Source organism: Phalacrocorax carbo, chromosome 1 (genome assembly GCF_963921805.1).
Source record: "Phalacrocorax carbo chromosome 1, bPhaCar2.1, whole genome shotgun sequence".
Classification (NCBI taxonomy): Eukaryota; Metazoa; Chordata; class Aves; order Suliformes; family Phalacrocoracidae; genus Phalacrocorax; species Phalacrocorax carbo.
The window spans coordinates 207,201,365-207,224,468 of record NC_087513.1 but is presented as its reverse complement, the minus strand read 5'-3'; the positions used below and the strand labels follow the sequence as shown (position 1 = coordinate 207,224,468).

Below are 23,104 nucleotides of genomic sequence, written 5' to 3'. Positions count from 1 at the left end.
TTACTGCAATGGAAAGTCTGTGTGAAAGAAAAGACACTATGAAACCCAGATTTCCTTAATGGTACTGCTCACAGAATAGTGTGTGTGTGTGTATAGATATATATACACACTGTACCATTTCAGGTGGAAGAGTAAATAACTGTTGGAAACATTAACATTATTAAAATATATATAGGTATGTATGTATATACTTGCATAATTCCTATCATTCCATTATCACTGATGGACCACTGTCATTGCAAGCACTGCTCTGGGGGATGACAGTCTGTATCTCCCTCAAACACTGCTGGATGAGGCGGTAAAAACAGTTGTTCTCATTAGCACACTAATCAAAGTTTCCATTTCATGTGTATTGATGAAAAGAATGGAAGACAGAAAATGAGACCACATTTAACACCTAAGATGAGCCCTACCAAGAGCCATAATTTGGCATTGTTTTTGTGACACCTCAAAGCTTAGCAGTGATTTGAATTTCTAGGAATGTGTTACGTAAAGGAAAATTGTTTCCTACATAGAAAAAATGCACTATAGAGAGTTTAAAAAAAAGGTTGTGCAAAGACTATAAAATACTGTTACAGCATAAGTTACATTTCTGTTTTTGTCTCCAGGTTGCATACACAGCACTGTTTCCTGAAGACATTCCATCAAACAAAGTTATTCTTAAAATCAGTGCTAGAGATGCTGACATTGGGTCCAATGGTGAAATTCGCTATTCTCTCTATGGTGCTGGGAACAATAAGTTTTTCTTAGATCCAGAAAACGGTAAGATGACAACTGAATGTTTCTGAACAGCCTTTTAATCCCTTGACATCAGTGGGTGCTAGTTTCCTTAACTAGAGTTAGGTTGCTCTTGGCTATCAGCCAGTTGTTCCAGTTATGGCAGGTGTGGATGACCACTTCTGAAGTGGTTGTTGTAGGAGGGAGAAAGAGGGATGTCTTTGTTGGCCAGGTTCAATGTTATAATCAGAGCAGTGGATACCAACCCTTTTGTTTCCCTGCCAGACCTCAAGTAAGTTCAGAGATGTATCACAGAATTGTAGAATCATAGAATAGTTTGGGTTGGAAGGGACCTTCAGAGGTCATCTAGTCCAACCCCCCTGCAGTGAGCAGAGACATCTTCAACTAGACCAGGTTGCTCAGAGCCCCATCCAACCTGACCTTGAATGTTCCCAGGCATGGGGCATCTACCACCTCTCTGGGCAACCTGTTTCAGTGTTGTATCCTCACTAAAAAAAAAAACACATCTTCTTTATATCTAGTCTAAATATCCCCTCTTTTATTTTAAAACAATTACTCCTTGCCCTATCGCAACAGGCCATGCTAAAAAGTCTGTCCCCATCTTTCTTATAAGCCCCCTTCAAGTATAGAAGGGCAGCAATAAGGTCTCCTCAGAGCCTTCTCTCCTCCAGGCCAAACAGCTCCTGTTGTCTCAGCCTTTCTTCACAGAAGAGGTGCTCCAGCCCTCGGATCATTTTTGTGGCCTCCTCTGGACCAGCTCCAACAAGTCTTTCCTGTGCTGAGGGCTCCAGAGCTGGAAGCAGTACTCCAGGTGGGGTCTCACCAGAGCAGAGTAGAGGGGCAGAATCACCTCCCTCAACGTGCCAGCCAGCCTTCTTTTGATGCAGCCCAGGATACAGTTGGCCTTCTGGGCTGCAAATGCACATTGTTGGCTTGTGTCCAGCTTTCATCCACCAGCATCCCCAAGTCCTTCTCCACAGGGCTGCTCTCAATCCCTTGATACTGGGGGTTTCTCCGACCCAGGTGCAGGACCTTGCACTTGGCCTTGTTGAACCTCATGGGGTTCACATGACCCCACTTCTCGAGCTTGTCCAGGTCCCTCTGAATGGCATTCCATCCCTCAGGCATGTCAACTGCACCTCTCATCTTGATGTCATCTGCAAACTTGATGAGGGTGCACTAGATACCACTGTCTATGTCATTAATGAAGATAATAAACAGTACTGGTCCGAATATGGACCCATGAGGGACACCACTTGTCATTGATCTCCATCAGGACGTTGACCACTACCCTCTGGATGTGACCATGCAACCAATTCCTCATCCACAGAACAGCCACCCATTGAATTCATACCTTTCCAATTTAGAGAGAATGATGTTGTGGGGGACCATGTCAAAGGGCATACAGAAGTCCAGATAGATGACATCCATAGCTCTTCCCGTGTCCACTGATGTAGTCATTCCATCACAGAAGGCCACTAGGTTGGTCAGGCAAGTCTTGCCTTTGGTGAAACCATGCTGGCTGTCTCAAATCACCTCCCTGTCCTCTGTGTGCCTGTCCTGGAGTCTTTTCGGTACAGAAGGGGGGGAAGATGCCAACATGGTCCTCCTTCACCTTCAGACTTCACTTCTTCCACCTTGGTCTAGATGTATTGATATTTGGACACTGTAAAAAAGATGTTCCTTTTATACACAGATTTTAGGGGAGAAAAGATATCAGTATTGAACTTGTAGGCACAGTGGAATGCTACAAAAGTCTTGTAGAATTGGCAGTTGGTCTGGAAAAAATACTGATCTCTGCTAAGATCTAGATTTTATGGTTGTTATGAAGTAAAGCTAAATAAAATAGTTTTTCCATGAATAAAAATCCCACCCCTCTGTTATTCTTAGGAATTTGGTTCCCATAATGATAGACTAAGTCCTTCCCTGTGAAATGCCTCCTCCGCCTGACTAGCAGGAGGCAGCACGCACTATTGTCATAGGGTTGCTGATGGAAGAGGAGGTGTTTGGAGATCTATGCAGTGTGTGGAAGGGGAATATTGCCCTCTTCAAGAACAAATTTTGTACTGAACTGCAAATTACACCCTTTACAAAATTAACCCAAGATTTATCTTCTGACTAGTAGTGGCTGTTTGCTGATGTGGCATTGTTTGGTGGTTGTTTATCTGTGCTGCGGAAAATGGATCATGAGTGGAGCTCTCACAGGCCAAATAAGCTGGCTTTTTGTTGCTGTTAATGTTTATTGTGATACCCGTCTCTGTGTGAGAAAACAATTTTGTTTCAATCTAGATGTCAGAGGTATCTACAAGAATTCAGAGCTGGTTGGAGATTGCTTTGTGGGCACAAGAGAGGGGGATGTTGATGTTATTTTTGAATGTTATCATTAGAAAATTTTAGAGTTCATTATGGCTACCGTCATCAGTTTCTGTGTCCAGGAGTGTATAAATCTTGAGACTAACAGTAAGACAGACTTGGAAAAACACAGTGGTGTTCATACGGGTGAAGTTGTAGGCCATTGAAAGCCACCATGAGTGGTTTGTTCTCCCTGCACTCATATTGGCAGCTCGCTTTGTTGGGTAAAGAAGAGTGAGAAGTGATACTGCTGAGAGTTTTTAACCCATTCATTGGAATAAACAAGGTTCATTTTTTTTCTCTTTCCTGTTCCAGTGAAATACATGTTTTTGAGATACTCACGTTATCTAGAATTAGTGATGTTGCTACAGTAGTAATGACGGCTGCTGCTTTTAATCGATTTTAGGTGAGCTGAAATCCTTGGCCCCTCTCGACCGAGAGAAAATCCCTGCATACAACTTGGTTGCCCGGGCCACAGATGGCGGTGGCAGGTTTTGCCAATCAGAAATCCATCTTATTTTAGAAGATGTTAATGACAATCCACCAGTGTTTTCATCTGATCACTACACCACATGTGTCTATGAGAATACAGCCACTAAAGCTTTGTTAACAAGAGTCCAAGCCACTGATCCTGATGTCGGTAAGTGAGTAATGCTGTGAACAGTAATTGATGTTCAGGAAAACACCGTTAGTGGATCGAATTGCAATACAGATTAATTCTTCTATTGCTGCCTTTCCTCATTCTTTCCTCCTTTTGTTTCTGCATCTTCCCCATTTTTCTTTCTTCTGTTTCTTTATATCAAAATGCTCATGGCTGAACTTGGCGTAATGGTGTTACAAACAGAAAAGCATTGCAGCAGCCACAGAAGCATGTAGTCTTTTATTGTCTTGATCTGTGATAGCTGTGTTTAGGGGTAAATGATTTTGGGGGTAAATCCCAACTTTCTTCTTCCAGGGGTCTCACCTCTTTTCTTGAGCCATGACTTTGAATACCCATGCCTCTATTTATGCAAATAATATAGTTACATGCCATAGGGACCTATACCTGATTAATCACAGCTTTTCTAGAGTTTTATACTGCTGTAACTCCCATTTGTTCCAGCTGATTACCTTAGCGTAAAACTATTGTTGTACACTGTGAATGTACATTATAAATGTTCTAGTTATTTAACTGTGCATTCTTTTAAAGTGTAATAATTTATTATATGAGGACCTTAACCTTGAAATCTGGGCCCAAATATAAATATTTAAAGGGTTTTTTTCACATTACACAGTGGTAAAACCTGCTGAATATCAGATCTTTTTTTTTTAATCTCATTCACTTCAGTTGGAATAAATAAATTCCATAGTTTATTTTTTATTCCTCTAGTTTTGGAGGTGTTTTGTAAAAACTGTGGCCTGAGTAGCTTCACATAAAAAGCAGACCTTTCATTGAATGAAAAATTATTTCATGTTAAAATCTTTTATTTTTTTAAGTACAGTACATGCTGGAAGTCTCAGTTGTTACTAAGGTTGATAACATAAATATACAGGAATCAGTAAAGGAGCAGCAGGCATTCATTAATGTACCTGTAAAGAGCTGCATTTTATGCCCTGGTTGAAAAATCACAATTAAAATTTATGGCACTCTCCTGCAGTGAAAAGCCAGTTATTGGTAGTAAAGTACTAACTGTCTAAAGACCCAATGTTTTTGTTTTCCACTATTGTCTTAATTGCTATTTTTCTCATAGGTGAGAAGACATTCAAGGAGAGGGGGAGACAGAAAGAATTAGAATAAGAAGTTGTCAATAAAAGTTCCTGCTAGCACCAACTTTACATAATGAGATGGTTAGCAATAAAAAAAAACCAAAACCCAAACCATCAGCTAATTGCTACATCTTCCTTCTGAAACTAGATAAGTTAAAGGGAGGGATGCATGTGAGGAATGAGAAGGGGATATGTACTTCCTTAATGATTAGACCTGAAAATCAAGCAAGACATTGTATCATATGACAGTGACTCTGGTCTCTAAAATTGGATTTTATATTAATTACTGTTCTATTAGTCCGTACTAAAATCACTGATTCCCTATGGATGCATAATGAATGAGTTCAAGTAGTGTAATGTTCCCATCACAGGGAAAAATGTATTATTGATATTCCTGATGGGCTATGATACTCCTGTAAGGTTTTGTGGAGTGTTATCCTGAAAACATCAGTGGAGTCAGTAATCATCATACAAATAAATTTTTAACATTCAGGAAACATCTTACGATCTGTCTTAGAATTTGCTTGTTCTGCTTTGGGCTTTGGAGAGCCATGTATTGTAAGGATAAGAGTATCAGTATAGAAGCCATTGAAATAAAACTTGAGAGAAGTCAATTTGTGGTCAGCAACTAAGCACAATAAAACATAAAACTGAAAATATTATGGTCAGACACTGTTGGATAATTGAGACAATTTCCAGTTAGCAGGAAAATAATGTTATCTGCTTTGTGCCTTTGATATCTCTTGAAGTTCCTGAGCTCCTAATATCCTGGGAAATTTCAGGACTGGAACATAAATTGGTGTTTAATATATTTGTAATTTGGATACATGCTTAGAAACTAGCTGTACCAGTTAGATACACTGAAGGAGAGATGTGATTTTTCATTACAGTATTCAACAGAAGAAAATGGCTTTAGCTATTTAACTCTAGTAGCATGTAAGTTCATTTCACATAACCTCTACCTGTAGCTAGATGTCTTAATTTAAGTGGTCACCTGAGGGAGAGAAAATAGACATAGGTCCCTTTGTTAAGGCATAGTAGTAACTTTAATATAAAACTATTCTTTCTCCTGTCCTGCTTCCACTGGAAATTCTTAATATTTCCACAAGATAATATTACCTACTAACTCACCATCATCAGGCTGGGAAACGTGCAGACTAAGAAATGAAAGAGAAATGCTGGGTTTCCAGGTTTCTTTAGAGAAGTTCACAGGGAGCAGTGGATTTTCCACTTCCCAGAGTCTTCAAATCAAAGTGCCAAATGACTCCATTCTGTTCAAATTAAGGCATAAAAAGAGTTGGAGTGAATGCTGAGGTGTAATTATCTGAGCAAACACATCAGACAACTAGAATATCACCCTGTTTCAAAGGAATTACAGTCATGTTAGAGCAGTAACACTGAGCAAAACTACATGGGACGTTGTGGCAAGGATGATATTAAAAAATTGATAAACTTCAAAATAAACCTGCAGCCCAAACCTAAACTGGAGGTGCATACTCATTTCCAGTGTTGATCGTGTTTTCTGCATGCATTCAGTGTTGTGGCCTCGCTCACAGAATACGGGAATGAATGACAGCACAATCTAAGCTCAGCAGTGCTTTAAGTGATGGTTAAATCCTGCCCACTTGCAGCTACGTTGCCTTGCGAATGACCTCCATGCTCAGGCCTGTTTTCGTGATGATTGATGGTATAGGCTACCAGGGACATGTCAAAGCACTTACTGTACTAAAGATGAACAGTACATCATCTGTCCTTCTGCAGTCCTCTTCATCACCACTGGGGCACCGGCAGTTCCACACCATCCACATTTGTAGTCAGTTTAGTGATTTCACTGACCTATTGATTTTTTTTCTGGGTTTATGATGATGAGGTTCAAATTTTTCTGAGAATGGGAAGGACCATGTCAGCCAGCCCTGTCTTGCCTGCCACTGCTGCCTTCTAGGCTATGGTCAAAGCCACAGCTGGTACGTACTCGTGCAGGTTGTCCCCCATTCACTACACAACCAACCTGTTTACATGGACTAGGTTGTCTTGGAGCCCGCACCTTGTATTGCATGCAGCCAGTGTGCAGGAAAACAAAGGCATGTAGGCTTTTATTTGGTTGCAAAGAGTTCCCTGCACTTCACAGACCTCCCTGCTCTGGCCTCAGCTGTCCCTCACCCCCACACCCCTTCTCCAGCCCCAGGGCCCATACAAGTACATTGCATAGGAGACGTGGTGACATACAGCCTGCAAGGAGCCAGGTGGTGCCCAGATTATGGTCTGGCTAGCCAAATCATAGAGTTTCTCAGAAACTCAATTCTGGCTGTTCCAATTCTTCCTTGAAAAGCAGCCACACCCCAAACAGCAAAAGCCCACAACCACTCACTGTCCCAGCCAGGCAGCCTCCTTTGCCAGCTGCCCTATTCTTTGACATGGTTTTGTCCATGCCTTCTATTTGTCTCAGTTCACGGTCCAGCAGGAATGACCCTGTATTCCCCTGCCCCATTTTTGCGGCACGTGGCCACAATAGCAAAAGAGTCAGGAAGGGCTCTCGTTGTAGGCTGAAGGTGAGGACCACAGGGTTGTGCGTGGTGACAAGTCAGGTGAAATACTTTTGGTGGCCTTGCTGGAAATGTGTCTCCTGGTCTTGTGGATACAGAGGTATCATGTTGCAGGGGTCACACAGTCACAGAATGGTTGAGGTTGGCTGGGACCTCTGGAAGGTTGTCTTGTCCAACTACCCTGCTCAAGCAGAGCCACCTACAGCAGGTTGTCTAGGTCTGTGTCCAGATGGCTTTTTAATGGCGTATGACCTTCTGCAGAAAGTGTAGTTTGGAAAAACATTTTTCCCATACCTAACAGCAGATTTAACAGTATTCAGTAATGCAACCTAGGAAAATAATAGTCAGTGTGCTATTCTATTCAAAGCATTTTCTCACATTTCTGCATAGGATGTCCAGAGTTACAGATGTGTCCCAGCTTCTGCAGGGCTCATAGCCTCACAGCAAAACACAAAATGGTCTGTGTTCAGTTTTGGGCCCCTCAGTATAAGAAGAGCATTGAGTTGCTGGAGTGTGTCCAAAGAAGGGCAACAAAGCTGGTGAAGGGTCTGGAGAGCAGGTCCTATGAGGAGAGGTTGAGGGAACTGGGGTTGTAGATCCAATTCAAGCATTGGAAGAGGCTGCCCAGAGAGGTGGTGGAGTCATAATCCCTGGAGGTATTTAAAAGACATGTAGATGTGGCATTTCAGGGCATGGTTTAGGAGACATGATATTGTTGGATTGACAGTTGGACTTGATGATCCTAGAGGTCTTTTCCAACCTTAATGATTCTGTGATTTTATGACTCTATGATTTGTGTTTAATGTGGAGAGTTTAAATCAGTCAAGTCTCTAATTGGCCTGGTTCTCAGTGTAGGGGACTAATCATTCACCTCTTCACACAAAGTGGAAGAGCAGCAGCAGAAGGGACTCAGCCCTTCTGAGGAAGCTGTTTGTCCTTCTCACTAGGAGACCTCTGCTCCCTAGCCCCAACCTTCTCCACCAAGAAGTACAGGGGAGCAAACAGAGGCCCTCTGTCTGCCTGGGGAGCAGCTCGGAAATCTGTTGAACTGGGGAAAGAAGTGCCATTTTCTTTCAGCTTCTGATGGAAAGTTTTATCTTGGATTTCAAAGAAATGTATGACAAAACTGATACTTTCCCAGCAAGGTTTGGTCTCAATGAGTTTTGATGTTTCAATAAAGACTTGGTTTGTCAAAAAAACTCACCCCACCCAAAACCCTTACCAGGTGCACTCATAAGGCAGGTGCACAGGAAATAAGAAAAGTCTTTTCTAGCGAAGAATGGTAATATAACTTCTCCTTTAGGTTTCAGTCAGTTCAGTCTGGAGTGTACCTACCTGCAGGAGGGTAGCGAAGCAAGCATATTACATCTTTTTCTTCTTGTCCTCTCCTTGGGCCAATGAGAAAAAGGAAGAAACCATTAAAACAATAAAATTTAAATATCTATCAGAAATAACGACTGAGGAACATAGCTAGTTCTCTGGGGTTTATCACTTGTTTTTACCAAGTGGCATCAAAGTGCTGGTGAGCAAAGCACAGAAAAAAATCACTTCATTATGTTGTTCAGTGGGTCACCACTTTCCAGAACACGTGCATAGAACTAATGAGTACAGACTTCAACCTTATCAACAGTGGGCTTTGCTCTTGAAGGAATTAGGGCAACTGAGCCTGTTGCACACACAGCTGGGCTTGGAGAAGGGTAAAGTGCTGCCAGCTGAGATTGCAGAAGTGTCAGAGAGGAGTGAAAGACAGTCATAACTTGACTAAAGAGCAATTCTCTCAACTATGTATACTGGCAAGAAAGAAAATATTGGAAATGCTGAAGTAGATATTGATTTTGGCATTTGCTGGCAAAGCCAGCATACAGCAAACCTCTACTTTGCATGTTTGTTTATGTTGGGCAGGTCCCTTAAAATGGATCTAGAAACTTTTGAGGCATTCAGGAACTGAAAAAGAAGAAAACAAGGATTGAAACATGAATAATAAGAATAAGAGAGATAATAGGACAGATTTACTAAAATCCAATGGCTAATAGGTAGATAAGTTTGGCAATGATGCCAGCACTAGCTGGATGATACATCTGGGTATTGTCTGAATTGCTGTAAAATTAATATCACAAGATAATTTCCAGAGGATGACTTATTCTCTTTAAAACATACATGGAGCTTCCTATATCTTTACCCACATCTTTGCCTCACTGACTTTTAAAGTAGTTCAGGGGTTAGTGCACTAAAGCAGGATATGAAGCACCTGAATTATTAATTCCTTTCTTTGCAGCTATTCAAAACAGCAATGCATAAGGGGTTATAGCTGAAGTAGGGGGTCCTTTCCATTGTCACTGAAGCTGTTTTGAAAAAGGATTCAGGAACCAGCCAGAGGAAAAAAACAAAAGACATGAGTGAGCATTGCTCTGCAGCCTGGTGGGTGATTGGCTTCTGGGCTCTTTTCCCCAGGGCTTATTCAATGAAAAGTGATAGTCTATGGCAATGTACCCTTCTACTCCTCCTTCCTGGAAAGATGTCCTTACCATTAGACTTCTGTTCCATAAGGAGAGTGGGAAGTCAGTGCTCACACATCCCCCGGTGGGCTGGCCAGTCCTGAGGACACCTACAGGTCCAAGTTGACCCAGTGAGTTGTTCAGGAGCAAAAACACAGCTTTTGCCTTCTTAGTAAAGGCAGAAGCACTTCTAGGAAAACAGAGGTGCAGCACATTGGGCCCCTGAAATATTGCCAAATGAAAAATAGTAGTCAGGCTCTGTGGAGTTTAGACTTACCTAGTGTTAGAAGGTAAACAAAGTGTTTGGGGATTATGATAGAAAGCTTAGGGTTCTGCCTAAACAAGCCCTACTTCATATTGCTTATTTTGCTTCCCATGCCTAGGCACTCAGGAGACCTAATCCTGTAAGTAATCAGTCTATATGACCAGCTGCAGATAGGTAGTCAGGGGAACTTAGTCACCAACCTCCATTAAAATGAGTATATGTGTATCACGATGACTAAGAGCTAGTCTGCTTTCAGCAAGCAGAAGTCATCAAACCAATCTCATTTCCTTCTGCAACATGCAAAGAGGCCATATAGAAAGAAATATTATGGGTGGTATGGCTTAGGTTTAGTGAGGTTTTTAACATTGTACCACATTATATTTTTATAAGCAAGCTAGGGAAACATGGTCTACATTAAAGTGTTATCAGGTGAGTTTGTAATGACTGTTACACTGGAGCAATAAGAAAGGTCTGTATTGCTAGATGTCAGAAAGCAGAATGGGGCTGCAAGTACCCTAGATAGTGTCAAAGTTGTAGCTGTGGGACTTAACAGTTGGAAAAGTGGCATGGAAAAATACAATGTGAGTCATCAAGAAAAATGTGAAATCCTGAGTTCAGATAAGAATAACCAAGTGCACTAGTATTGTCTGGGTAATGACTAACTGGGCAGCAGAACTGCAGAGAAGCAGCTGTATTATGGTGAATCAAAATGTATGCTTACACTTTCATACTGGTGTGAAAAGGCAAATACTGTAATGTGATGGGTAAACAAGGGTAATGCTGGAAAACAGAAGTAGTTCTTTCTCTTTACTTGGCATTGGCAAATCCTGACCTGAAAGGCTGTCTTAAGTTTCTGGTACAGCACTTCCAGGAAGATGTGGGCTACCTGGAGATTTACAAGAAAGGTCACAGGTCTAGAAAATGTGTGCTACTAGGAAATATTGAAACAGTTCAGAGGGAACAGAGAACTGAGATGATAAAGTATAACAGTCTTCAGATATCAGACAGGTAGCTCTGAGGAAGGAAGTCAACCTTTGTTCTTTTCTTTCCCCTCATCTTTTATTATTTTTATTCAATCTCAGCAAAAAGTCAGAACAAGATTTTTAGTTGTAAGAAAAGTGAGGCATTGGTGTGTGTTATACAAGGAGGTTATGCAAGTTCACGATCAAAGGATAGGCCTGTGTTTGGAGATAAATTGCATCCATCCTTTCTTTGTGCAGGGATAAATTGGATGACCTCACAAGAATCCTGCTATCTTTACACTCCACAATTTCTATTAATTTGTTTACTTTTTGAGATTTCCAAGACATTGTTAACAACATGGAGGCAAAGAACTAGACAAGGGGAATTGTACCTCTTGGATTATGTGGACTGAATAAGCTCTGTATTTAAACTGGATCAACTGAGACATATATATGTATGTGTATGTGTGTCTGTGTGGTTTTATATATATACATACATACGTGCATATATTTTTATCTATATCTCTCTCTACATGTGCATTCCATTGCTTCAGGCTACGTTGCCCAATGTTGTCAGATACAGTGTGTAACCCTAAATCAAGTGTATCCGAAATGGCCTCCCCTACTTCAGAAAAGTAATCAAGCTTATGGCTGATCAGTATGAGGAAGTGAATCACTCAGGAGCACTGATGGAAACAAGTATTGATATCAAGTCATGTAAGTCAGTACCCTGGTCTATGTAAATCTCTGCTAGAAAAGAGAGGGGGAGTCAGCCAACCATCCAGATCTTATCTTCCCACCAAAAAAGACAACACCCGACCCAGCTGAAACAGAAAGCAGGGTTTTAGACACCCATGGAATGTATCATACTGTTAAAAGCTTATGTCTGCCATTTCTGTCCAGTATTTCCCTTCAGTAAGGGGTTGGTTTTCTTCATCTCTGTCCTTTGTAGCCCTGCTTTCATCCCATGGTACCATGACTCCACTGGAGCACTGGTGTGAGTAAAGGCCATTGGGGTAAAGACTATCGTTTCCCCACAGAAAAGGGACAAAGCAGTGAAAGCCTGTTTCGGTAGTGGTGTTGTGAATTGAACTTGGCCAGCTTTTCTGCTTATGTTCTAAAATTCACTGTCTTTCCCCATGGGGCTATATATTCTACAGTTCAGCAAGGTACTTCTGGCAAAATTTTTTTCTTTCACCCCAAAAGGATGGAGTACAGTATTATATAATCTAGTTTAGTATTCATCTTTTGTCTTGCTTGCTGTTAATGAAGTTGTGGACTTTTAACTTCCAGTAATTAGTGTTGAGGTTAAAGTTTGAGTAATTGGGAAAGGCCATAGGTACATGCTGGTGTTAATAGTCACACCATGAAACACAGAGGCAAGAGGAAGCACAATAATCAGATACCATGCTTGCAAATCACTGCTAATTGATAAATAATTTTTTTCACAGCCCTCTTTCTGGACAGCTTTCTGTTTTACTTCTTGTTTGTTTATTTTTAATGCCTGCCATTATTTTTCCGTCTGTAGGTTTTCAAAATGAAAATGAGCAGATGACAAAGTTAAGCATCATTTTCCAGAGATAAACAAGAATGAGTGGGCTGGCTATACATGGGGAAACACATTGAAAAATGAGTTCAGGGTGGCAGGTGAAAATAGAAAAGAGAAACACACTATGAATGGTCTTTAATATGTGTAAATTTTAGTTTGTGTGTAATGCAGTCGGCAGGTAGTGCGCACTGCAGAAACTCTCTGTCGTATGGGGATTGTGCCTGTTGCTCAGCCTTTTAGTTGGTGTTAGCCTGGATCAAACCATGTTGAAACTCCAACATTTTCGATTGAGCTGCACATCGGTCCCATAGTGTGCAGTTTTGGGCCCCTGACTACAAGAAAGATATTGAGGTGCTGGAGTGTGTCCAAAGGAGGGCAACAAAGCTGGTGAAGGGTCTAGAGAGCAAGTCTTATGAGGAGCAGCTGAGGGAGCTGGGGTTGTTTAGCCTGGAGAAAAGGAGGCTGAGGGGAGACCTTATCGCTCTCTACAACTACCTGAAAGGAGGTTGTAGCAAGGTGGGTGTCAGCCTCCCAAGTAACAAGCAACAGGATGAAAGGAAATTGCCTCAAGTTGTGCCGGGGGTGGGGTTAGATTGGGTGTTAGGCAAATTTTTTTCACTGAAAGGGTTGTGAAGCATTGGAACAGGCTGCCCATGGAAGTAGTTGAGTCACCACCCTGGAGGTATTTAAAAGACTTGTAGATGTGATGCTTAGGGACATGGTTTAGTGGTGGACTTGGCAGTGCTTGGTTAATGGTTGGAATCAAAGATCTTAAATGTCCTTTCCAACCTAAATGGTTCTATGATTCTATGAGTTAGATAAGGAGGAATTGGATACTCCTGATTTAGAAAGAGAAGTTATTTTATTTCCCTGGTGCTATTTAAAGTAGTAATGACATAAAAGATGTCATTACATGACAATCAGTGCATGCCCCTTTGTTTTAATACAGAAGAAAACAAGAAAAAACCCTGTGTGAAGGATGGCATTTGAGGTACTAGACAGCTGCATGTTGTACAAGCTCTTCATATCAGAGATTTGGCAAAGGGCAATATTCCATCATATGCTAATACAAGTCTAAATAGAAAATGTGCTTGCTTATTCCTTTATTAAAAAAGTGTACTGCAATCCTCTTATAGTAATAGTAATTCCTGTAAAGCTTTCCATGTTCAAATAGCTTATGTTTGTGATTGGCACCTTAGAAATCTGAGAAGTTTAAGTGAGTAAGTGAATAGACACAACACAGTTTTCAAGCATTAATCCCCCAACAGCTGTGGGCAAGCAGTGTGGGAGGATTGCTGTCTTTACCAGTGCAGGAACCATGGTGTTGGAGCAGTTGTTTCCTTTCCACAGAAAATATCTCCTTTATAGTCATAGCCATTGCCTCCACAGCAGGGATGCCATTGACACACACTGGTAGATGCTTCTCTCTCATGCTACCAGCAGATGGTAGCCCCTGGACTAAAGCAGTCTGAATTTCAGTAGAAATAACTTCCTACTTCCCCTTTGCTTCGTGCCCATTTTGTTTCCAGCCTTGGGTGAGGAAGCTGAGTGGAAACAACTATTGATATAACACAACACTTTCTTGAAAGTGCTGGTGCTGCCACAGCTTTTCATTGAATTTATTTGTCTCCCAAGAAGCAAGAATTAAGCCCCACAATACACTGGAGAAGGTCAGCAGTCAGCTGAGATCTGCCTCTGTATTTCTCCTTCTGTTCTGCCTCTGCATTCAGGTGAAAGCTGCCAAGGGTTTGTATCTGTGAGTGTCCCAGCTCAGGTCCTCTGCCCTGATCTTCTGTCCCTCCTTGCATAAAGTGGCATTTTCACCTGTAAGAGCTTTTCCTCCAGGTCCCATGGGAAAAATAAGACCATTTTAATCATAAAACCAGTCTGGTACAAGATAACCCACATCCACGGAACTTCTATATTGTTTTCCAGGAAGGAAAAATAAAAGCACTTGCCTTCAAGAACCGACTCTCTCAATTTCTGCCTAAAAATCCCTTATATTAGGGTTATCAACCAGAACAATATAAACGGTATCTGAACTCTCTCCACTGTAGAATCACTAGCACTCACTTGTCCAAAAACTTTATTTATATTTTGTTAATTAATGGACATCACCTTTAGGAAGTAGAATACAATGAGAGTGGTCCGGTTATGTATCAATCAGATTGCAGTCACTGGAGTTATCACTTCCTGTATGTAAACTCACCCTATGTGGTGTCACATGCGCCATATTCTGTCTCTCCCCACTCCCCCTTGCAAGACACTCTTGCTGAAGTTTTGGGGTGTTTCAAGACACAAGCCATGGGTAGGCCATCTCCCTTCTGTCTATCTGTGCTTTGAAGACATCTGAGTCTTCTGTCTTGTGCCGAGGTATGCGCAGTGAGTATCAAATAGGGTTTTTGTGCCAGAGAAAAACCCAGACCAGACTAAGGCTCTTCTGCAGTCACAAACACATATGCGTGGAAGGTGTGTGTTAAGGTCCCTGCTTCAGAGAAGCATTTAATTCTATGTATAAACTGGCAGACATAAGAGAGCCTGTACAGAATACTAAGTAGCTTTACAGTTAAAACTCATGTGTAGTTTGGGTGTTCAACTGCATGCTCTGAATCAGGCAAAATCCCCTTTCCAGCATCCCCAGGGATCAGCTGTAATTAGTAGCTCATTAATTGCTCTGGTCAGGTCTGTCCCTTTTTGTAAGCAGAAGTTCAGGGAGGATCTCTAGCAGAAGATGATCCTCCCCCCCTGGAAATGCAGGCACACCTCCAGCCATTCAGACCCTCAAAACCTTCCACTTTCCAGACTTTACTCCTTTTTCACATTTGTCAGTTTGCTTGATTGTCAGCTGACAGAGCATTTGGATGCACGTATAAAGACGCTAAGTGAAGAAGTGAGCATGGTCTCCAGCAGGTTGTAGGATATTCAGAGTCTAGGTGTTTCAACATATGAAAGAGTCTCTGACTAGTTCATGGGCTGAGCTGAGTTCCTCATCTGTAGGACAAGAGTCTCGTCCTCGGCTGCCTTGCCTGTTTTGCTGAAGGAGGGCCTCTGTATTTTTCACATTTGAGATGCCATGGTGAATAGAGAGGTCCTGCTGTGATTTAAAAAAAAACCAACCCGATTCATTGCAATATTGCCATTTAGAATTTTCCGTATTTTGAAGACATCTGAATGTTTGAATGTACTCTGGTGTCTCAAGCACAACATAAAAACTTTATTCCCTGAAGAGGCCAAATAGTAATTCCTAATGTTCTCCAAGTATGGTCTGAGACTTTGTAGTTGATCAAGCTTTTATGTGCGTGTGATTGAGGAAAGAGTCTCCCAGCTCCCCCTTGTGTGGATGCTCTACTGCTGCTACGTCAAGCAGAAAACAACTGCGATTTGTGCTGCTTTTGATCAGACATTTCTACAATGCTTTGCTGCTGGAAAGCAGAATAATACTGTCACAAATTCTAAGTTAACAAAATATGCCTGGAAGGGATTGGTAGCTCTTGTTCGTCTGATTAATGTCAGGCTTGTAGAGTCTGTTCTCCAGCAAAAAGGGCAGCAAATGCTCAAGTGAGAGATGTTAAAAACAGACTCTCCATTTTAGTGGATCTTTGTGTTTTAGTTATAATCTCTTAGTGAAGCACCCAGGACCAAATCACAAAATCAGCCAGCATCAAGGGAGTTGAATTAGGTTGTTTCTGTGTTCAGTTTTAATTAGATTTGAAATGGCTATCCCACTGTAGTGCAGCAAGCAACCAAGTCAGTACCTTCCCCTCAGGCCTTATTACTGACAACAACCCTAGCATAGATCTGCATATTCAGCAGCCAAGTGGATAGGTGTTATGTATTGGGAAATACAGGCAGGACTTGAAAAACAGGATATCTTTCATACAACTCAATTTTTGCTCTCAAACTGGGGGAGTGGGGCACTTCCCTTTCTAAATGTCCGTATTCTGGCAGGAGTTCCTTGATTCAGCTTTTGTCTAACAGGTATCGTCTTATGATAATATTTTGCTGCTCAGCAGTGGAATCAAGGCAGCACTGGTAGCAAGTACATTCTGTGCCACCTGATGTATTTTTATGGGTTTATTTTTCCCTTATGTACATTTCTGTTCCTTCAAGATGTGCTCTGAGACATTTCCAATTTCAGCATTCTGCCAGTCTCATCTAATTCAATTGTAAGCTTTTCTGGGCAAGGACCATATCTGGATTCTGCTTTCAAGTTTCATTACACAGCAGTTCTGCAAAGTAATCTTTTAAAAAAAGTATCATGATGAGGGAAGGAACTTAACTTACCCCCAGGGATTTAACATGTGAGAAGAGCGTGTCCTGATCTCCCAAACTTTCAGCCATACTGTACCCACAGCCACTCCTACCTCCATGTGCTCCACCCCCATTGGAAGTGATCAGTGTGACAGCAGATTTTGCTTAGGGTTTCCATTATATGGGAAGAGGTTGTTGTTTTCTTTATTTCGCTTTATCATTTTCACATTTGCTTCTCTTTCAGGTGTGAACAGAAAGGTTACCTATTCCCTGGCAGACTCTGCAGATGGTTACTTCTCAGTTGACCGGTCATCAGGAATCATTATTTTGGAGCATCCACTTGATAGAGAGCTTCAGTCTTCCTATAACATCAGTGTAAAGGCCTCAGATCAGAGCATTGTGCTGACCTTGTCCTCATTTGCCACTGTTACCATTACGGTGCTAGACATTAATGACAACCCCCCTGTGTTCGAAAGAAGAGATTATCTTGTTACAGTACCTGAAGACACCTCACCTGGCACTGAGGTCCTTTCTGTTTTTGCTACAAGCCAAGACATTGGTACTAATGCTGAGATTGCCTACCTCATCAGATCGGGGAATGAGAAAGGGAAGTTCAGGATTAACTCAAAAACAGGTTTGTAAAGTGGCTCTTACTTATAATGCAAAATGAAAGCATCAGAAAAACATAAATGCTTTGGGGAAGGCTCTTGGACCAAAAAATTTCCAAGAACAGAGACTCAGAGCTTGTCAATGTGGAATTAGTTGCACAGTTAAAAACCAATTTCTTCTGTGCTTCCTGTAGTGGATCCCCTTATTCTCATAACATTCAGGATGACCAGTACAAATCTGCCACCAGAGCTTCAGAGCAAAGCAATCTTGATTTTGAAAGCTGAAGGTAACACTTGTTTGAATGCAGCTGTAATAACCAGTAACCTGGAAAATATCAAAATGATGCATTGTGTCATTTATATTACTGTGTGCAAAAATCTCCCTCCACTCTGTGGAGGCCACTGCCTTACACGTAAGGGACTTAACATAATTGTGTGTTGTCTCTTATCTTCATAATGTTGATTAGTGCTAACAAAATTTAAACATAAATACGCCTAGACAGAGATACTTAACTTCACATTTGACAATGAAGCCAAGGAGATAAATCAATAAAAACCCATAATGAAGCTTAATCACACAGGGAAAAAAAAACCCACTATTTATTATTCATTAATGTGTGACAGCTCCATTATTATCGGTTTAGAGGCAGGAGCTCAGTTTCCAGACAGCCGGGTGCTGATGTAGCATGCCTGATCAGGGCTTGAAAAATAATGTCCTTCACATCATTTATCAGTGGGAACTCTCTGCTAGCCACTTGGAAGTTTCTCTTCAGGGCTCCTGCTTCCAGCAAGTCATGCTGAAAGGTAGGATTCATTTGGAGAGAGCCCAGACGAGATTAAGAAGAATGATCCGATGTCTGTAAAGTGAGGCTTACCAGGAAAGACTGAAGGAATGGAGGCTATTTAAGCTGGAAAAGAGAAGACATGCTGTTAGTATTCAAGCCTGTAAGAGGTACCTACAAAGAGGAGGGGAATACACTGTCCTCCATGCCTACTCATGAGAAAAGAAATTGTAAATAGGCTTACATTGCATTTGGATTATTTCAGTTAAAAGAGAAGAAATTCTTAACTGGAATGATTATTAAGTACTGAAATACATTTCCGAAGAAGGTTATGAAACTGATGTTGTTGGAGGTTTATGAAAATATTAGAGATGAGTACTTTCAAGAATGATCAGGTTTAGCTGACCTGTGTTGGGCAGCAGTTGGACTAAATGACCTTTAAGCCCTATACATGCCTGCTCCTGTTGGGTCTATATTGAAAAGGATTTGGCTTGTTAAGAATAAGGATTTGCTTTTAAGTCTTTCCTGCCATGCCCAGTATTACCTCTTTCAAGGCTTCACTAGTAATCTGTCCACATCCCACTCCCCCCTCCATGTTAAGGTTATGGTTATATGGAAAACAAGTGAAGGGCTTGCATAAAAATCATTTATATTCTAGAGGGGATCTGGGTACAGGAAGTGAGTCAAGTTACAGAGAATCTTAGTTTTGATTGTATGGTGAGGAAACACGAAATTTATAAACCTAGTTGAGTGGGGAATTCACTCTTTAATCCCATAAATGATAGAAATCTGATTTCTCAAAGGAATTCATACCCCATTCATTTGTATTTAATTAATGAGAAGTTAATTACGTGGGAGCGAATTTCTGTTGACTTGTCAAGGCTGATTTCTAGAGTCAGCATCCAGTTCTCCCAGCCTCTGTGCATAAGAAATGGATGGATATAACCCCCACTTCTGGGTCTACAATATAATAAAAGCTATTTTCATGAGAAACCATTCATTGTTTCATGCCTTGTGAAGGTCCTTTCTGCAGAGGCAAACCAAGTGCAATTGCCATCATTCTTTAATCAAGCAACAGCAGTAGAAACCTGACCAAATATTTTTACTGGGCTGGGCAGTGTTACAGTTAGAACAACATATATAGTATATGTGCCATGGTAATAAACAGCATGCTGTACTACTGTACTGTTTACTACAGTCAAATCCCTTAGTCCATAGCATTGTTTGTTTTTCACTGGCTGTTGAAATTCCCTCCCTTGCTTCAAAGGAGCGATTTCCATTTTTGAAGCTTTGGATTATGAATCGTGTAAGGATTTCTACTTAGTAGTGGAAGCAAAAGATGGAGGTACTCCAGCCCTGAGCGCTGTTACGACTGTGAACGTAAATGTGACAGATGTTAATGACAATGCACCGAAATTCAGCCAGGTGGTCTACAGTGCAGTCATCAGCGAGGACGCTGCCATCGGTGATTCGGTGATAATGGTGAGTGAGGCTGAGCGGCCTTTAGGTGGGATGAAGTCCTCTGTCACATGACCTTTAATAAAATATTGCTGCACTGGTTAATAATGATAACTACTGCATCTTGAATAACCCAAACTGTTCTCTAGCCAATACTCTGCCTCTGCTACTGCTTTCCAGGCTGCTGCCAATTTCCCCTCAAAAGAAAGTAGTAGTAGTAGTAGTGACTGTTTCTTTTTAACCCCGAGATGCTGTCAGAGCAGTGGTGTGTTTAATGCACTGCATTCCATGAACCCCCTAAAAACAGGTGGGTTTTATTGGAAAGGCAGAATTCAACTTTTCAGTGAAATACATAGTATTTGTGTAGTCTGGCATGCAGTGTGCCATACCCAAACCTCACAATACTCTCATCTTGGAACTTGTGGATCCAGAAAGAAAGTGTTATATGGAATATTAAGATTAAAATATTGTGTATATTTTAAGGCTAGAATTTTGAAGAGGTCCAAGGGGAGCCCCCTATCAAAAACTGGTTGGCCTGATGCTCAGCTTGATGCTGTAGAGGTGTGCAGAGGTGTATCTAGTCTGATGGAATATAAAGTCTTACTTTCTGGGGTGTTGAGTAATTAATGTATCATACAGATGGCTTAATATTTGTTTTGCTAATTTTTACTCTTCTTTCAAAAAAGTTGATAGCAGAAGATCTGGACAGTCCTTCCAATGGCCAGATTCATTTTTCCATAGTGAATGGGGATCGAGACAATGAATTTTCAGTTGATCCTGTTTTGGGACTCGTGAAGGTTAAAAAGAAATTGGATAGAGAAAGGGTAAGACATGTGGGACTCCTTAACTTACAATAACTTACGATGTGTATTGATCTCAACTCTGCTGCTAGCTTGTTTTGAAGAAGTTTCTTTTATACTCTGTGAAGATCAGCCTAAGATGCTCCAACAGGTCTTTCTAATGTTCCACTTCCTCCCACCCCAATCCTATTCGCAATCCTATTCGCAATCCTATCTACAAGCCAACTGCTCTGCTAGCATTCCCATCCTTTACCAACACAGCAGCTGGGGCCAGATCAGGGGAAAAAAGCAGCCCTGGATTTCTTCTGCAGTGCCACCAGCAGCTGTGGCTCTGTTAATGAGCTGCCTCCTCTCTCCTGAGTGTGCAAGCACACACGTGCAGCAGTGTGTGCAACAGAGTGATTACAACACACTACAGATCGTGGCACCAAGTACCGAACTGAGACCTCAGCCGTTAATTAGTGCTATGCAAAACATGTCACTGGGGAGGTGATGTTATGAAGTGGCCAGGCTGTACCAAAAGTGAAAGAGTGCTTCATTAAACAGATTCTGCGGCTTTGTTTGCTCACTAGATTATTCATTCAGGGTGATTTATCACCATTTTGCCATAGCTAGCAATTAGCAGCTTTTGGAAAAAAAAAAAAAAAAAACACAAACAAATGCAGTTGCCTGCGCTACTAGCAGGGCAGGAGGGTGCTACATGCCTTCAAAAGTCTTGCAACACAAAGAAATCCATGCCTTCTGCCTCTGAGAAATGCATCCATGAAACTGGGGAAGCTGATTGCTATCCTCAGAATATAGGCTCAGCTGGAAAAGCTCTCTACTGGAGGCAGTGCTACTGCTTAAAACAGTGGCAAATATCCTTTCTGTATTATCACAAAGGCAGGACTAAATTGTCAATGTTTGGTGGCAGAATTACTTCACCACAGACTATCAAGGACAGGGAAGTAACAATGGCTGTGCACGTTACAAATTTACTGTAATATATTTCTCCTAATTGGCACTGGCTTAATCTCATAATATGATTTTATTTAGTTTCTGAAGTGTACTCATGTACATCTGCATTCAGACACACACATTCACCCTCATTGGCATGTGCACGTTTAATGCCAGCTCTGTTAGATCTGCATTTTCCCAGGTTTTACTTGGTTAAAATAAGCTGTGATATTGTCTTTTTCTGTGCTCCCTTGGCCCATTTCCTAGACACAGGTGTTTCTGACCCCTTCAGGGAAAATGATACATGATGCCCCATCTGCCATAGATCCCCAAAGGCAGTGCTGACTCCCAGGTTTCACTGGTTTAAGGAAACTCACTTCCAGAGCTATAATCACGTAGAAACCCTGGCTTTTGCTACCTACCATTCTGGCATACATGGAAATGAAAGCAAGCATGCACAAAATTTGGGAAAGACCCCACAAAACTGTCAGTCTTGATTTTAGCTAGCAGTAGTAATTACACCTCAAAAGTGGAAAAAAAAAAAGATTCATTCTCTGCCTCAGTTTCTTGACTTCCCATAGTTCAGAATTCTTCCCTCCTGCTCTGCCACTATAATCCTACCAAATCGCAGTCTTTGTCTTCTGTACAACCCCTCCTAAAAACTCTTACCTTTTTCTCTAGCTTGGTCTGTCATCTCAGAAGAGGCCCCTTGTTTCATATACTTAGGCTGTACTCCTCCCTCATACCCAAATGGCTTTTATTTTTCAAATCATAGAAGAGAATCATAGAATCATAGAACCATTAAGGCTGGAAAAGGCATCTAGGATCATCAAGTCCAACCATCAATGCAACACTACCGTGTCTCCTAAACCATACCCTGAAGTGCCACGTCTACACGTCTTCTAAATAACTCCACAGATGGTGACTCCACCACCTCTCTAAGCAACCTCTTCCAATGCCTGACCACTCTTTCAGTAAATAATTTTTTCCTAATATCCAACCTAAACTTCCCCTGGTGCAGCCTGAAGACATTTCCTCTCATCCTATCGCTATTGACCTGGGAGAAGAGACCAACACCCGCCTCGCTACAACCTCCTTTCAGGTAGTTGTAGAGAGTGATAAGGTCTCCTCTCAGCCTCCTTTTCTCCAGACTAAACAACACCAGTTCCCTCAACATCTCTGCATAAGACTTGTTCTCTAGACCCTTTACCAGCCTCATTGCCCTTCTCTGGACATGCTCCAGCACCTCCATGTCCTTCTTGTTCTGAGGGGCCCAAAACTGAACACAGCACTCGAGGTGCAGCCTCACCAGTGCCGAGTACAGGGGCACCATCACCTCCCTGCTCCTGCTGGCCCAACTATTCCTGATACAAGCCAGGATGGTGTTGCCCTTCTTGGCCACCTGAGCACACTGCTGGCTCATATTCAGCCAGTCAACCAACACTCCCTGGTCCTTCTCCACCGGCACCTTTCCAGCCACTCCTCCCCAAACCTGTAGCGCTGCATGGGGTTGTTGTGACCCAAGTGCAGGACCCGGCACTTGGCCTTGTTAAACCTCATACAGTTGGACTTGGCCCATCCATCCATCCTGTCCAAGTCTCTCTGCAGATCCAAATGGC

The 23,104-nt window shown here is 41.7% G+C and overlaps 1 protein-coding gene across 1 annotated transcript in view; it reads left to right on the top strand.

Annotated features, from left to right (window-relative positions):
• The window catches only part of FAT3 (FAT atypical cadherin 3), a 432,050-nt gene that overhangs the window by 358,854 nt on the left and 50,092 nt on the right, over positions 1–23,104 (top strand). The window contains exons 12-16 of the mRNA XM_064441382.1: positions 609–762; positions 3,497–3,730; positions 17,146–17,535; positions 19,559–19,773; positions 20,436–20,573. Coding sequence (XP_064297452.1) covers positions 609–762; positions 3,497–3,730; positions 17,146–17,535; positions 19,559–19,773; positions 20,436–20,573 — 1,131 coding nt within the window. The remainder of the gene's footprint in view (positions 1–608; positions 763–3,496; positions 3,731–17,145; positions 17,536–19,558; positions 19,774–20,435; positions 20,574–23,104) is intronic.